The sequence below is a fragment of the Hippichthys cyanospilos genome, chromosome 15, assembly GCF_059441005.1.
Source record: "Hippichthys cyanospilos isolate Australia breed blue-spotted pipefish chromosome 15, RoL_Hcya_1.0, whole genome shotgun sequence".
Lineage (NCBI taxonomy): Eukaryota > Metazoa > Chordata > Actinopteri > Syngnathiformes > Syngnathidae > Hippichthys > Hippichthys cyanospilos.
The window spans coordinates 9,179,869-9,197,515 of record NC_142383.1 but is presented as its reverse complement, the minus strand read 5'-3'; the positions used below and the strand labels follow the sequence as shown (position 1 = coordinate 9,197,515).

Sequence of the window (17,647 nt, the reverse complement as noted above, 5' to 3'; positions counted from 1 at the left end):
GCTCATTGACTGGATGCAACCTGTTGTCACTATATAAAAGTATGGCAACTGTTGACAAATCACTCTGTCCATCGGCTGGGTGCAAAAATTTATTTATTTTTTTTGTTAGCTGGATGAGCAAAGTGTGTGGGTGCGTGTTTGTCTGTTTCTTTCAATGCCAATTACTTGGACATTGTTCCAATAAAAAGTGACAGACACTTTCAGCTGTTTTGTCCATCAGCCAAAAGCAACCGCTGTGCCCAGTAAAGGGTTATAAAATCTACTGAGATAAATTGGGTCAATCCCTTTTTAGCCCAAGTTGGGTTATCTTTGACCAAACTGTTTTAGAGTGTGATTTTTGACAGGTATCAGTTGAAGAAAATTAAATCCAAGATCCAATTCGCTTTATATGGGACATAATACACAACAGGTTTTTTTTTTGCAATTTTGGGTTGTTCTGTGGTTTAGTTTTGTGGTTAAACCAATACTGCAAAACATTGTGTTAAATAAATAACTCAAAAGTTGGGCCAGTTCATTTTTGGCCTAACTTTTGACCCAACAGTTTTTAGATATCTGCCAGCTATTAGCAAGTAGAAATTAAATTCAAGTGCCAATTGGTTTTACGTGACACTCATGGCATGAGACAACACGTTTTACACACTTGTTGCTAGCATGTACATTACTTTCATACCAAGTAAATGTAATTTAACCAGTGTTAATTGGACCCATTGCCAAGAAGGAAAGACTTTGCCTGTCATATGTAATCTAAAGTAATCCCTAATCTCCAATTGGTTAACTGTAATCCCGCTACAATTGCAATGAACACAAAGTGAGCTGGTGTAATCCACTCAGACTGCTGACAGTCACAGTGACAGCGGGGTTAGAGGTCTGTCGGTTCTGACTGTCAGACAACCATCTGTCTCGTTTTCCCCTGACCGAGTGACCATTTCCGTCGTCCACACTTGCCCGCTGCTTTTACAACTTCCAAGTATTCCACGTCAGCGCGCAAACCATCTCTCAATTAACTGCTCCTTTAAAAGTCTTTTTATTTTAATTTGCTCCCTTAAATGGAAGCGTTTCAGAACGGTGACATTTTATCCTGCTCATTCCATCATCCCGTGAGCTTGCCTTTTCATTACAAACAAATAAAACTATACTACGCAAGCAAAATTTGCTTGTTAACACACACAAAAAAAGAGCTTCCCAAGCAGACGCTGTCGGAATTTTAATCTCAATTTGAAAGGAATCCAAGAAAGCTCTTCATATTGATTGTATGGTCCATTGTCTCCATTTGTTATCTTTTATGGTCTACTATGGCATTCTTATAGCACACAATAAGATATTGTCAAAAATGAGATGCAAAATCTAGCAAATCTGTCAGCATGTAAACTTGCATGCAATCAGCATAATTGCTCTTGATGACAATGCTAAGCCCACGCATGGCCATCTCCTCTAATCACAAACAGTAATAATTATGGAGAAGCCATTAGTGTCAAATGTAAAAATGAAAAAGGTTACACTGAAGCATGAGTCAAGGTAAATACACGAACAGACTTGTTCAGTCGTATTTTGATATCATGATCGTATAGTGTTTGCTTCATAAAACGGTCTCAGTGGAAAGAAAAAGTACATACCAGCCTGATTGGTGGTCACATTGAGTGACACATACTGCTTGGTGCGGTCTTTGGCTAGCTCTGACACGCCATTAATGGCCTCCAGCAGGAAACTGTAGTTGGTGTGTGACTGCAGGTCGGCCACCATCACCGAGGTGTTGGACAGGCCCACTTGACGTGGCAGAAAGCGAACGTTGGGACCGCACTCTTCCAAGCCCCGTCCGTCAGGCAGGACTTGTCTGCAGAGGACGTTGTAGCGAATGTCTTTCCTGCCGCCGGACTCCATGGGGACAGACCACTCCAGGAAGACGCTGGTCTCGTTGACGTTGGAGATGGCGTTGCGTGGAGCGGACGGTGGCCCTGGGTGTGCAAGAAAAAGTTACCTCTCAAAAAAAAAAAATCTGAAGTCACTTAATTAGGTAAATTAGCACTATGTGATGACATTTCAGATTCCACAGCTGTATTAAAAATGGCTTTAAAAAGAAAACAATGAACTGCAAAACAACAAGATGACTTCTGATATAATTTTTTGGTTAATTACGTTCACATTTTTTTTAAGTGTGACGTGTGGGACTTCTAGACCTGCACCAGTTAGGTGCAAATGCATTAAAAAGTAATTATATACCCTGTTCCTTCTTCCAAGAGGACTTGACATAGCATTCCCATATCCTATATGTATTTTAGTTGACAATGACAGCAATTTTGAAACAGACACTTTACTGTATAACATTACTGCCACCCCAAGTACAGAATGGCCATTTTTGTAAAGAATAGGGACAGGCGGGCATGACGTATGTCATATAGCAGTCATCATGTTTGTAGTTTATTTAGGCAGGGTTCCTGAAATGCTCTTCTCAGTTGCTTAGTGCCAGTAAAAGTGATACAGAGCCCCCTCACACCATGACAAACATACCATTCAACTTGTTATAAGTCAGTGTTTCATCAGAAGAGTAATGAAAATATTTTCTCTTTTTGAACAAACTTTTGGTGTGAGAGAATTTCAGTTTTACTTTGCGTTTTTGGGTCTTTATGGTACTCTCTCACAAGTCGAAGTCCTATATCTAAATTTTACTCTTTTGAGACAGGTCCTTTGATTTATAGGTAGTCTACGAAATTTACTGTTGATTCTCAAAGTTATGTTTGTTATACAATGTTCCCAAAGACATTGTATTTCTAATACTGTAACAATAGAAAAACCCCAAGGCAAAATGATCGACTAAATCAGAATAAATCAGAAGTGAATCTGTACAAATACAGGAATTGAATCTCACGTGTGCAGGCCATATTGGGAGGATCAGAGTCAATCTTGTAATATCCTTCTTCACAGCTGCATACAGTTGCTCCAGTGTGCCGGGCCACACTGTGGGGTGGACATTTACTGCAGAGCAGAGACTCCAGCAGCGAGCGGTAAAACCCCACTTTGCAAGCTGAAAGACAGGAAGGGAGTGGGAGCGAATGCCGCGGGGGGTGTTGAAAGTGGGGAAAAAGATGAGATGATAGCAGCAGATGTACAGATAAAAAAGGGAGTCATAGAGGGAGAGAGGTTAAATGAAGTGGGAGAAAGAGAGAAAGCAGGACAGTGCGGTTAGTTGCTTTGACAGAAAAGGAGGTCACAGTGCAATCACACTTTCCCGGGGAGTTTTGATGTTATCAGTGATACTGGCTGCAGCAATAAAAAGAAACAAAAAAAAAACATTTGTTACCTTGTTTTTTTTTTTCTATGTTTCTGTCAGTAGTCCGCAAGGGATTACTGTGATCTCATGTTTCATCTAAAGTACAATTTTGGGACTTTCCTCTTTTCTTTAAAGCACTGGACAGAGAAGGCCTTTCAATTGCTGACATTCAGACATACTTTTAGCAAGTCAATTGTCTTCTGTGGTTTTAAACACTATATTGATCGTGCACGGTGCCTCGAGCTGTCAGAATATGGCTGTCAAACAACTTGAATGCATTATGCATAGACACTGACGGACGATTCAAACGGCTGCTGCTGCTGCTCAGCCTGTCAGTCTCCAGCTCACTGATTTGTCACCAGCAGCTGATTATAAATTTGCTTTTACATCTGCTCCCCACAACAGCATCTCATATGGGCAACACATCGCACAACAGAATGCAAGAAACAGATGTAATCTCCCCAACACAAACATGCATTCGGGTGTAAGGGAGGCTTGACACACACAGAATGTTAACACGCGAGGATGTATCACCGACTTCTGTCCCCGCAGCTATCCAGTCACTGACTTATCGTTGCAACATCCTCTCCCTTGTGTTGCCGTTCCTCGCAGACAGATACAAATAGACACGCGTGATAATGGAGCGTCCACATGGGAGCCTTGTCCTCTTAAGGCTATGTGCTTGAGCGCTCCTCTGTTTCTTATCGGAGCACTTTTGTGGACCATTCAGACCGCATCTGTGATTAATAACTACATTAAGCGTGGATAAAACTGAAGCGGTAAATAGGCAAAGGAAGGAAATAAGGGGGGATAGAAAAGAGGGAAAAGCGGGACAAAGGAGATGTGGAAGATTTGTGTGTGTCTTAGGCAGCAGTGAGTCACCTTGATGGAACCTTGGCCAGTTGTCATGGAACGTTAGCCCTGAAAAATTCTCTTTCTGACCTTGCTGTCTGACAGGCAAACCCCCCACACACATTTAGCATAGAAGATGCTACACAGTCTGCTGATGTCTAAGTCCTGTAAAGTGAAAATAAAGATGACTTGAAGATGTGGCACACTGCGTAGTGTTGCCAAATGTGACTGATTTTAAAAACAAAATTGCAAATCATATGAAACGAGGCTTCAAGACTGTAAAAAGTAAGCTAATATGTACAATATGTGAGCATCTTTGCTAACTGCACAAAAAAAACACCTTGTTCAACTTTGCCTATCAGTCAAATATTGCATAACTCGCCGTCACACAGAGCTCAGATGTTACATAGAAAGCACATACTTAATTTCCCATGATTCATCGATACAGAAACAGGAAGTAGGCCTAGTTCTTGTATGACGTGAATGTGAAAGAAAGTTTCAAATCCTTGTTAATTTTCCTTTTTAATTTCACTTGCTGTACTTAAAAAATGGGGCATTATATGACACAACCTATGTAAAATCAGGACAGGAAATTTTAAGGACACAATGCTCAACATTTAAACGGTGCTGGTAAAAATGGGACGGCTAGTCATACTATTCTTATGTCCGACAAAACTGTGAAAATCTATCCACTTTAAGCCTCCAGTGACTGTAATGTATCCCTCGGATAATTTCGGGACTTTCCATACCATGGAGAAAGGCACTAGCCACCAGCTAAACTAAAATTTTGCTCAGTGGCATCTGAATTAGGACTGCAAAGCATACTGAAATAATTATAGCGTAAAATACACACAAATGTAAGTCTTTAGGCTTTATTGAAAGTAAATGACATGCCTCCATAACTAAATTAGGTTGTTCTTTTTTGTATGTTTTAGGACAACGCAGTGGTTTACAGGTTAGCACGTTTGCAGTACACTTCTGAGTTCTGCGCTTTGAGATATTGGTAAGGTTGTTTGCTAGGTTAAATGAAGACTAAATTGGCCATAGATGTGAGTAGTTTGTCTTCTTAAGTGCCTTGTGATTGCCTAGCAGTCCAGGGTGTACCTAACCTCTAGCACAAAGTCAGCTGGGATGGACTGCAGTTAACCCGTGCACCTATTGGCGATGAGCCATATAGAAAATGGATGGGCATTGTTTTTACTGACTAGCCCTTTAATCAATGCTGGTAAACTCAGAGGCTTGTGTGGAAATTTTGATTAATTGTCTTTGAGCAACCGATGCCAAATGATGTGCAATGTTTGTCTACAACCAGTAGAGGTGCTGTTGATTCAGCTTGAACTGGTTTGTTTGTTGCGCTAATAAACAACATGAGCTAGCTCAGCTTTGGCAATTCCTCTTGGCAACATTACTCTAAACAACACACATTTTCCCCCCACTAAGCTCACATTCCCAATATTCCACTGAGGAATTCCAGTCAGTTTATTGCACCATCAGTGAAGGAGAAAGCAGCATTCAAACAAAAATCTTTTGTTAATGGTTAGCAACCTTGGCGGTGGTCACCGTCTACGCTCGAGTGAGTACCGGGAGTTTCGGTCCAAACCACTGAGCTGCTAAACTGCTTTTTGAGACTTTATAAATACCACAATAAAGTTCTATTCCATTCTGTGTGCATAACCCAGGATGTGGGAGAGACAATTGGACACCTGATCTGGCCTTTATACACACCCACAAAACAAGCCAGCAGCCCCCCCCCCCCCCCCCCCCCCCCACACACACACACACACACACACACACACACACACACACGCACACGTGCGCACGCACACACGCACGATTTATCACCACCATCATCTCCGGTAGCTCTCCTTGACTTCAACCTCAAACTCCCCCACAGACAGATTAAAAATAATGGAGTAATTGTTCATTTCTAGTACAAAACCCAACAAGGGCAGAGTTCTGCAACAGTCCAATCCGAGAACAAGAGTAAATTGCGGGACAAAAATGTAAGTACATAATTTGAAATGTGGCCAGGCACCTTTATAGTAGTATTACCATTACTATATAATTATCCATTTTATTGTTAACTGTAATAATTATCACATAATAATAGCAATATGTGATCATTTGTGATCATTATGCAACATCAGACTAAAATCTCAAGAGAAGATTAAACATTACAACTACCTTAATTTAAAAAAAAAATACCAAGGGATGACTGATAAATAAATAAAAAATATCAAATCAATTCAATTCCAAGTAAATTAAACAAAATGAATGAACGTGAGTTAAGTCCACCTCTTGACATTCAAGCAAAGTTAGAGGAGAGTCACAAAGACAGATAAAACTGGACATTTATGTAGTTCAACTTTGAAAAAAGGTTCTTTGACAGCTCATTGGAAGAACAAAAAACCTGCACACTTTATAAAACCAAGTTTGAAGACCTTATTTGTTGTAGATCTTTGGCAAAGGAAAAGAAGACAGTAAAAGAATTCTGTTAAATTTGATAATTTGACAATAAATCCTAAATTTAATTGAGGTAAATATCCATTACAAGCTTCGTAGAAAACAAAGTAGTTGTTGAAAAATATGACTAATTGTAATTAATTAGGGGACATTTTGCAATCAATTAAAAACTAAAGTCAATTAATTTAATTGCTGGAGTACCCAATTGTAAATGTATGGAGCAATTGATGAGGTAAAAGAGCGAACGACAAGTTGTCGTTTGAAAAAAAAAAAAACACCTACATCATAATTGAATGAAAGTCAGTAGGGCAAATCTCATAGGAAGCAACATTATTGATGTTGAGGTATTAATTATGTTGCTCATTTCCATTTATGTTAAATTCATCACACATGCGCTACATGAAAAGTGAACACTGATCATGAGTGGAAATTACCTACAAGCAGGATTTGTCAAATGCGACAGGACATATGCTGATGTCTCAACGCCAGTCATGCATGATTATTAGACTACTGTGACATGATTTATGATGACTTCATGAGTTTACATACTTAATCCAATCAGTATTCAGATCATTGGAATCTAATTGCACATTGCTCATAAAGGGACATACCATACTAACACACACACACGCACACACATACCAAACATGTTTCCTGTGGCGAGACTATTCATGGTCATGGCTGGTTGACCGAAATGCACCCTGTGTATATGTGTGAGTATGTGTGTGTGTGCATGCGTGCGTGTGTGCTTGTATTGGCATGCGCATCCATGTGAGGGTGCGTGTTGCCCTTGGCCAAGCTGTCTTTTTGATGCCACACAGCTTTAATGCACAGAACAAAGGCTAATAGGTAATTAATATGCAGTACACGCTAATGCGCCATTTGTGTGTATATGTGTGTGCCTAATATGCAATTAATATGCATCACACAAAGCGGCATTCCTGGCAATTAAGGATTCTTTCGGTGTCCTATGATGGCTCTTAATATGCATCCTCTTCACTTGAAGATATCATTTTAATAATGTTGATCCATACCTTAAGACAGTGTTTTTTAACTTTTCTGACCACACACACTTTTTTTTTTCCTTTGGAAAAATCTCGAGGCACTCTGAAACTCTGTAGCCTATGTAAACATAATAAAGTCAAAGTTTCAATCAAATAAACAAAGTCTAACAACCCCTTAAGATCTTGTTTCAAAGTACTGTGCCTATTGGCAAAGGGTATTTATTACATGATTACGCTGCAAAACTGCTTTAACAGCTGACAATGGGACATTCTTTCCAAGAAAAAAGTGAAATTTGATCATTTCCCACGGCACACCTAACTATATCCCATGGAACACTAATGTGCTGTGGCACATCCATCCATTTTCTATAGTCGCCTATCCTCAAAGGGTTTCAGGCATGCAGGTGCCTATCCCAGCCGTCTGTGGGCAGTTGGGGGGGGACACCCTGGACTGGTTGCCAGTCAATCACAGAGCACACACAGACAAACAACCATCCAAGCACCCAATCACAACTAACTACAATTTAGTATGTCCAATACACCTGTCATGCATGTTTTTGGAATATGAGAGGAGACCGGAGTCCCCGGAGAAGACCCACACACGTACGGGGAGAACATGCGAACACACAGGAAGGCCGATACAAGCTGGAACTGAACTTGGGACCTCTGAACTGTGAGGCAGATGTGAACCAGTCAGGTTGAAAAACACTGCCTTAAGAAATTTGTTGGGGCGTACAGAGATGTCTCTAATAATTTGGTGAGATTATTAAAATTTATTATTAAAATGAATTGAGCAAAACCCAATTTGAGTCTTTGTTTTTTTGCTCATTAGATTGCAAATGCTATGGACGCATTAATGCCAAAGTAAACGTGAACGCAAAATTGGTTGGGCTGAACACTAATACAACGTTGGTTTGTTACCAAATAGGATTGTGGCGCAATAAACCACATTAGGAAACAAAGTAAATATCCTCTTCCTGCATTTGTCCAACAACGATACTGGCCTAAGAAACACAAACAAAGAATATGTGAACATATTTGGATGGCTGTGTGTGTATATGGGCATGTATCAGGATTCCATAGCTTTGTGTATTATTGTTCATTCACTGTTTGTGTACATTCCGTGTCTAGAAAAGCACGTCCGAATTTGTGAATACCAGCGTGTGAACACAAACAATGCAAGATGATAATGTAGAAGTATACAACAGAGTCAATGGGGCTTTCCTGTCTGGTATGACAATGGCCCTCTCTGTCATCCAACAATCAGTTCACAAGCACATAACTAAAAAGGCCAAGCAAAAAGGTCACAATCGCTTCTGAACCTCAACCAATTTAGTGGACCAATGAAGCTCTGCTGGGGAAGATTGGACATTAACGCTACTACATCACAACCATAAATAAATCTAGGTACTGGATGACCGGGTACCAAGACAAAATAAATCTAACAAATACAGATAGGCATCTAATTAAATATTTATAGAATGCATACTTGTGCTGCATTTAGCTAGGGGGAAAACAAAAAAGCATAAAGGCTCACATTGGACCAACGACTGCAAAACCGAAATGACGTGAACTCGGGTCAGGACCTCATTGCTATCACAGGACTCTAGAGAATTCATATCATAGAAAAAAAAAAAAAGAGGACCTGTCACCTCAGCACCTCTCGTGGACTGTTCACAATACACAATCTGCATACAAAGCAATGTGTGTGTCTGTGTGCACTCTATGTGTGCAGCTGCACACACAGCTGGAACTCATTAACTACATGCACATTGATATATTATGCACTCCGACACACGACACAATGAGATAATGAGGAAGCTGTTATGAATGTTTTTTGTTTTTTTTTTCCGCCCAAAACAAATGTATTATTATTAGGGATGAGCGAGTACCAATACCAAGTGTCGCCCTCATTTCAAGGTTTTGGTCCATGTGATGGCTAGTTTCCTCCGTCATTTTTATGTATCAATTAATTTTGTCATATAGGATCCAGTATTTACATCTGTGGCTGGTATATTTCTTGATGTATCAGTTGCCATGCAATTGATATGGTGTTTTTTCTTTTCCTTTTGTCAATTTGGTTTATTATGCCAATAAGGATTGATGTCTGACAGTATTTAAGTTCTAGGTTGTACGTGATATGTCAGAACATCTGAGGCTCACAGTGTGTAACGTTGGATTTTTGTGTAAAGATTCTACTTTCCCACTTCCATGTTCTTTCTGCTTCTTTGTCCAAATTCTGCAGCTCATGTGACAAAACATTGTTTTCTGCAAAATATGTCTTATTGCAAGGTATCGGTATTCACAGTGACAGCCAATACTAGTATCGGCCACTCTCACGAAGTATCAATGACACATTTTTAAGAAAAACATTATAACGGAAGAGGTAGGTCATTCTTTGATGTGATCTGTCATTCTTTTTGGGGCAATTTTGTGCATCAAATGTACAAGTGGCATCGTTACTTGGTATTGGTATCAGTGACTACTCAAGTGGAATACTTGAACATTTCTAGTTATTAGAAGATTAGTGTAGAGCAAAACAACTAGCATGTGAAAAGATGCACATAAGGTGACCCTTTCAAATAAACAGGTGTCCAAAAAAAGGTTAAAATCGATGATTATCATCGAGCCAGAATATTAGTCCAGTTTGTAAAACAATCTGAGAAGTAGTAGAATGTTTGAGTGCATTAAGAATCCATGAATCCAAAAGACAACAGCACTCAGCAGAGCATCAATGCTGGCCAAGAATGAGCAATCACAATTTGGATCAGTGCCAAATTGAAAACTTTCTGAGATACACACCCCCTGCATTTGCCTCAATGTTGTCACGTATTCACGCATGAGTCACAGAGAAATTAAGCACCCCCCCATGTAATGTTGAGAAAATTAAGAGAAATGTCTTTTCCAGTTTGACCTAAAGTATATATATATATATATATATATATATATATATATATATATATATATATATATATATATATATATATATATATATATATATATATATATATATATATATATATATATATATATATATATATACATATATATATATATAGGTCACAAAACCTAATGCAAATAAAGATGACATTGAAAATACCAAGATGTGAAAAATCTGAATGATAAAAAAACATTCTGATTTGATGAACTTTTTTTTTTTGCGAAATAATTTCATCAATGTTTCTTAATATAAGTCTACAATAAGCCTAAAATAATGAAAAAAAGCAAACTGAATGAGAGGGACGTTCCAAACTTATGACTGTGCTAGGATTCTTGTGTGCTGCACTACAAAAATACTGTATGTACATCAGAACTGTGTAGTGATGTGTAAACTATTTAATTCAGGAGAGTGAACGTAATGCTTTGGAAGAGAAGAAGAGACACAGAAAGACTCATACAAGCCAATGTTTACTGGGCCAAACGGGCAAAAAGAAGCTCGCACCGCTCAATCAGGCATTTTATCAATATTTTCAGCAACTAAAGGAATGCAGGTGTGTATGTATTACGCTGTCTTTGTGAGAACCAATTTGAAAAGTGCACCCTGTGGCCATTGTTGAAAAGTGATTATTATTATTTTAAAACCAGCTTCTATATAAATGTGTTTTTTTGCCAATTTCTAGGTTTGTGACTGATCTCACATGTGCAGTAAAACATGTTCGCGTGCCCTGTTGGGGAAGTTGGTTTACCCAACAAGCACTCTGGAAGCACTTTAGTTGTCATGACAGCATCGCCGTGTTTAGATGATGAGGGGTGATAAGGGGGGAGGGACGGAAGATAGAGAGAGAGACTCAGAGGGGAGAACACAAAACGAGAGCGCGCAATGAAAGCAGCCAGTGCTTTTCCAGTGGAGCAGGATCTAAAATGATGAATGGCAGCTCTTTTTGCAACAAATTGACTCAATTCATACTTGAGGGGATGATGGAAAAGGCTTCCATCCGCCCCTTGCAGATTTCTCTGCTATCATTCACTGGGCGCCTGTGTTAGTGCCGCATGACGGGTGGTCCATTTTTGTTCAAGCTCTCTTCTAAGTGTTTTATTCAAAAGGGACATTAGGAAAGGGAAACTGAAGCATCGAGCAACATTGCGAGATCCAGGCATTTTCAGAGGCGACACAAAATATTCATCTAAGATACGAGTACAAACACCCTGGAACACTATTTCCTATTCATATGAATAAGATACACCAAAGGTGACATTTTAAGTCTCATTTGCATATAATTGGGGTTTTTTGGGCCTTGGCAGGGGTCTCCGCTCTCAGACTGCATTTGTACTTATCTTTATGCAGCTCAAAACTTTCAATTGAGAATTTAATGGATGATAGTAACGCTTCATGTTCTTTCATCAAATTATTTGGTGAAGTACAAAGTGATAGTAGAGCAACCAATTCCAACATAAATAGAAAAATAAAATAATTGCACAGAAAAGTAATGTTTATTTTTTTCGAACCCCTAACCCTAACCCTATGAATGATGATGTGTGTGATGGACAAAGGGTTTACAAGGACCACTTTAACTGTGGCAAGAACTAACTACGTATTAACAAAGTGGATTGAGTTTGTCTATAAATAAGCATCTCTGGTGAATACAATGCATTTTTTTAAGATTTTATGTTGTATGACATGTTATAGATAAAATTATGTTAAACTGTTAAGAGTTAAGAGATTTGGAGTTGAACATAGTAATGGTTTAGTGATTAATATGCCTGTACTTTTTTTTTTGTTGCTCCTGAGCATACTTTCTATTAAGTCAAATAAATTCACAGGGGTGGGCGGTGCTCAGTGAAAGCCTTAGTCTGAAACTCACCACCCACAGACTCGCTTTTAAGTACAATACATGACTGAATCATTATTTAAGTGCAGCTTTTTTTTTAATTCATGTTGAAGTTATGCACTATGTTACAGAGGCTTTCCATATGACACAATTCTAAATCTTAACATGAATCCATCTGTTTGTTAAATGAAAAAAAAATGCATTTGCATGTGCATCTGTGTTATACAAGTGAGCATAATATCCTTGTCACCATGACGTCAACCACAAGCTCTATGCCATTCCTTGTCGGCAAGTTCCCAAGAGGGAGACAAGAAGTCCTCCTCGAGTTATGATGCCAGAGCCTCGGATTGTGATGGCAGCACTGCTGCATGACAAGATGAAGTTTGACATATGCTGCAGTGGCATTTGACAGGCATGCAAACACAGAAGAACATCAAGGGAGACCCGCCTCTTGAGCAACGGTTCGCAAAGGGACATCCAGCCTTACCCATGACACACTTCGGCGACATAAATAGAAAGAACATTCTCTGCGGCACTTCTCCATTCGAGGAATTTCTTTTTATTGATGATACCCAGCGTTGTCCTCTTTTTCATTTGTTTTTGATCCACTGTCGTCCCGTTTCATCTTCCCTGGTAACTCTCCACCTCCCCCAACATGTTTGCGTTCAATTTCACTGGCCATCTTACAACTTCAAGCATTTTATGTTTTGTCAGCCTGGCCCCAATCGCAACACTTCAATGTTGTCAATCACTGGATTCCATCTTTATATGCAACATGGCATCCAGCTCACGTACTTTTATCCCACATTCAAATTAGTCGTTCAAAAGTATTTCTGCATTACAATGGAGCATTCTGGCGTATCACATATCTCCTTTTACAAGCTAATTCCAAACTAATTCTGACATATACTGCATATATATATATATATATATATATATATATATATACATATATATATATTTTTTTTTTTGTGTGTGTATATTTGGGAAGAAAATTCAACAAGGATTCTAAATGTGCAAGATCATTTCGAAGATTGAGTAACTTGAACTTTAGGTCAATGGTTTGATCTTGAAATTGAGAATTGTGGATTAGGTGACCTTGAAAAAACTATCCCTGAAAAATGTCCGACTGCATTTAAATGCGGCACATGCACTGCATGCATAGTGGTGAGCGCTAATGCTGATTAGGATTTTCCTTCATTGGTGACATCAAAGCAATACAACCACTATACAATATACCACTTCTCTAATAGGTACAAGGACAAACTTCAACAGTATTATTTGGTGTGTTTATTTTGAAGTTGGCCTTTGCAACACGTCATCGACACCTGACGTGACGTTTGTACTGTTTAGCTTGCCTGTAGTCCCAGGAAAGAAGAAGGCACATGAAATTCAGACATATGCTTGCTGGTTTTGCATCACAACATAGATTTTCGGATTCACTGTTTCGGTTTTAAATCTCTTTCGTGATAGATGACAATGTATAGGCCGCTGGCAAAGTAATAACTAATCATTGCCGGTCCTCATTAGTTACATTATCAGCTTTGTATGCTTGAAACCCAGGCTTATTAAGTACTAAAATGGTGCCCAATAATACCTGATTTTCCCAATGGAAACATTTCATATGAAGGAAAGCTGATAAGGCAAAAAAGGATCGGACAATAACCATTTTCTCTGCAATAACTACAATATTTCTCTAATATAGCGGGCATGGTTTAGAAGTCCTACTGAAGTTTTATTCCTTTCTTTACAGATACCCCAAATTGAATTGAATCATGTTTTTGCTCTCATATTACATCCAAAATGCATCGCTCGAGTTGGGAAAAGCGAAGTCAATCTGCAAGTTCTACCCACGCCTCCATACTTCATCTCTCTCTTCATCCATCTGCCCACTTCTGTCCTTAGTTATCCGTCCTCAGTGGCCGTCGCCCCAGAAACAACACTCATCCATCTCGTTCTCTATTTGGCCTCACACCCGGTGGTAAGAAATCTTCCATTTCTCTTCCATCCACTTGTTTTCTCATCACTTCTTTCATTCTTTTTATCTGTCTGTTCATCTCTACACCCCCCTCCCCGCAGCTTGTTTGCAGTATACCACCGCACCCCAATCCGTTCTTGTCTCGCTCTGAAGGCTCGCTGTGCTGACAATGCCGCTGGCTCTTACCAATTATCCCAGATAAAGTTATGCCAACATCTATATATTTCACAAAAGCAGGCACAGTATCTTTAGCTGTCACCTCACATAGCCAGAGTGCAACAACAAGAAAGTATCAAAACAAGGTTGATATGCAAATACATTTACTTCCGAGGATGCTGTTTGTATGGCGCAACAAAGAACTCAAAATGTAATTTCACATCCAAGCTTTTCAATGTGTTAAATTGAATAATTAATATTGCTTTATAGTTGTTAGTTTAATTGTGATGATTACGTGACCATTTACGTTGAGAAATGACATGGAAGGCACAGACGCTTCATTTGTCATTTAAGTAAAAAAAGGAATGTTCTTTGTTTTAGTATAAGAGGGTAACCCAGTCAAAAGAGCATCAAGGGTGAAAAACATCATGTCAGAGCTGTAATGAATTATTTCTGACATCGGTATTATATGCTATAGATCCCATTTGAATGAAAATCCACCTCATGTGTGATATTAGCGGTGGAAGGGTGAAGGATTTGAACACACGAGCACGTCTTCTTACAATATAATAGTCAGCCGATCCCAGCAAATAAGCACTTACATAAGCACTGCTTACACCTTTGGGTTTTTAAATTTAAGTTTGTTGAATGGACGACTCATCAGTTGTTTTAGTTTCAATGTTTCAATATTGATGGATGCAGAATAGGTAACAAAAACCAAATGACGATATGGTTAACGTTTTTACATAAACTGACATAAACTTTTAAATAAAATTCCTCAATTGTCTTTCATGCGATGTATGTGTACAGTGTCGTGACAGTGACTTGCATTGCAAGCTTCACTATGTCCCCAGTGAAAACCACTTACACCAAGCGGATACACTCTAATTCAAGTGATTGTTTTCCATAAACAGACATAATGTAGTGACAGAAAGAGGTAAGAGGGTCCTGCTGCTTATTCTGTGGGAGAGTTAATGGAGGTGGTTGGATTTTTAAAAAAAAAAGGCAGAGGGACAAAGTGAAGAATTTGGAGACAATAAATGATTGACAGTGACATGGAGATAAACTGAGAGAAAGGCAAATGGAAAAGAAAATTCATGCATGCTTAAAGGAGATTGGAGGAAGTCAAGTAAAGATAAAAATGAGACAGTGAAATAGTGGCGTGCGAATGAGGTACGGTTATAAAACGAGAGGAAGACAAAGGAGGTGCGAACGAGCTGCCCACCACGAGCCCGGTCCCACATTTCCAAAGAATGCGTTAAATCATGCTCGACTAGGGAGCCTGCAACATTTTCTCAGAATGCGTCGCCCTTTGACCTGCAACAATTCCCACTCAGCAAAGCATGCATGCTTAAAACAGGTTCTGAATAGCCTGACCGCAGCAATAATGTGCAATTGTATTATTTTCAGAGCAGCGCCTCCCTTTTTAAACTGCAAAAAAAGCACTAAATGAAGTGAATACAAAATGGAACAATAGGCTCTTTGATGCAGCAAATTGATATATATATATATATATATATATATATATATATATATATATATATATATATATATATATATATATATAGAATTTTTTTTTTAATCAAGCCCTCGCTCCTCAGATTTTCGAGCCTCTCCCAAAAGGTCCTCACAAGATTGTTTACAAAAACACTAAAGAGACATAAAGCTGAAATAAGGAAAATATTTTCCTTCTGATTGGAACCTTTCAAAGGCTGGTAGAGTGGCAGCCTCATTTGCATGCAGAAGTGTAAAAACTACTGTAGCTTCATTAATTACTAGACATTTATTTGGTTTGCTCCATTGGTGATGCCAGCTATGTTTACTGGTGAGCAGTGAGATGTCTTTTATCCAGAAATGAATGTTGAACAAGCGGTAATAATTAGCATTTAACACAACTTTGTCCTTTTGGAGCGTAAAACACTAATACACGTTCAAATGAACAGCACCTAATGTTCTGTAACCTTCAAATGTCTCCCCACAAAAAGGCAGCAAAGACACAGGAATAGATTTTTAAAGACATGGTCACATTGCATTTTACTTTGACAGTCAAATTCATTTTGTGGTTTTTATGCCAGAAGGAGAAATTCTCCTTGAGCCTCAGACAAAACGTGGTCTACATTTTGCTGTCAGTTAGAAAACTGATATCCTTACTAGGAGATGGTGGATTTACAAGTAGCTCTTATGACAACACCTACCGGCATTTCCTCAGATGTGGTCATAAAGTAGTTACCCCTTCGTGTTAGGTTGCAGCAATTAACTCTTTCAATGCCAAAGATATATTTATAGATTTAAAGATATATTTTTTATGTTTTTTAAGAGTCCAGACATTTACTTACTTTAGATACTTAAGTATGTATGTACCTAATTCTATATTGTTTTCATAGTTATTTAATGTCCGCCAATTTGAGCAGCTCTCCCAATTTCATTGTATCTGAGCTATACGATGAAAATAAAGAAATTCTATTCTATTCTATTCTAATGACCTAAAGCAATTGAATACTTTAGTGAAATACTAAGTTTTTTTGTCTCCTCCACGGCATTTTTCCCGCTTCACGGCATTAACAACTATCATGCCCTGTGTGGTTGGCTGTGTTTATGTTGTTGTGCCTCCCCCTTCAGGCGCTTTTAAGTAATTGAACATATTTTATGTTTGCGTCAAACTGTCTGTGCCTCAACGTGTTGCTAAGATGCTGGTCTGCTATTGGTCGCTGTCACAGTGTCACTGCGATGCCGATATGCTAAATACTTGATCTTGTGTGAGCACTTACAATATTGTATTTATTGTGCATTTTACTGCTTAATCAAAACTTAAGTTGGTTAGCCATGGGTCCCAAGATTGCTAGTGATGTTAAAGGTAGAAGGAAGAAGATGATTTGTATGGAAACAAAGCTGGAGATAATCAAGAAAGACAGTAGGAAGGCTAGGCTAGGCTAGGCTAGCCTCACTAGGGATTATGGCCGTAAGAAGCTCAAGTCAACGTCACTCAATTATACTGTATATGATATGTTTTATATTTATGATGTTATTTATTTGTATACATGTAAATTATATATACATAGCACTTGCTATACTATTTTGTTACCAATTTCTAATATGTAAATACAATTTTGATGTTTTTATCCGGGGTTTTATACGCATGGGCAAATTACCATAGGTTTCT

At 38.6% G+C, this 17,647-nt stretch overlaps 1 protein-coding gene across 1 annotated transcript in view; it reads right to left on the bottom strand.

Moving 5' to 3' along the window:
• The window catches only part of unm_sa34860 (un-named sa34860), a 67,796-nt gene that overhangs the window by 31,874 nt on the left and 18,275 nt on the right, over positions 1-17,647 (bottom strand). The window contains exons 4-5 of the mRNA XM_088434172.1: positions 2,864-3,019; positions 1,614-1,952 (exon numbers count right to left, since the gene is read on the bottom strand). Coding sequence (XP_088290298.1) covers positions 1,614-1,952; positions 2,864-3,019 — 495 coding nt within the window. The remainder of the gene's footprint in view (positions 1-1,613; positions 1,953-2,863; positions 3,020-17,647) is intronic.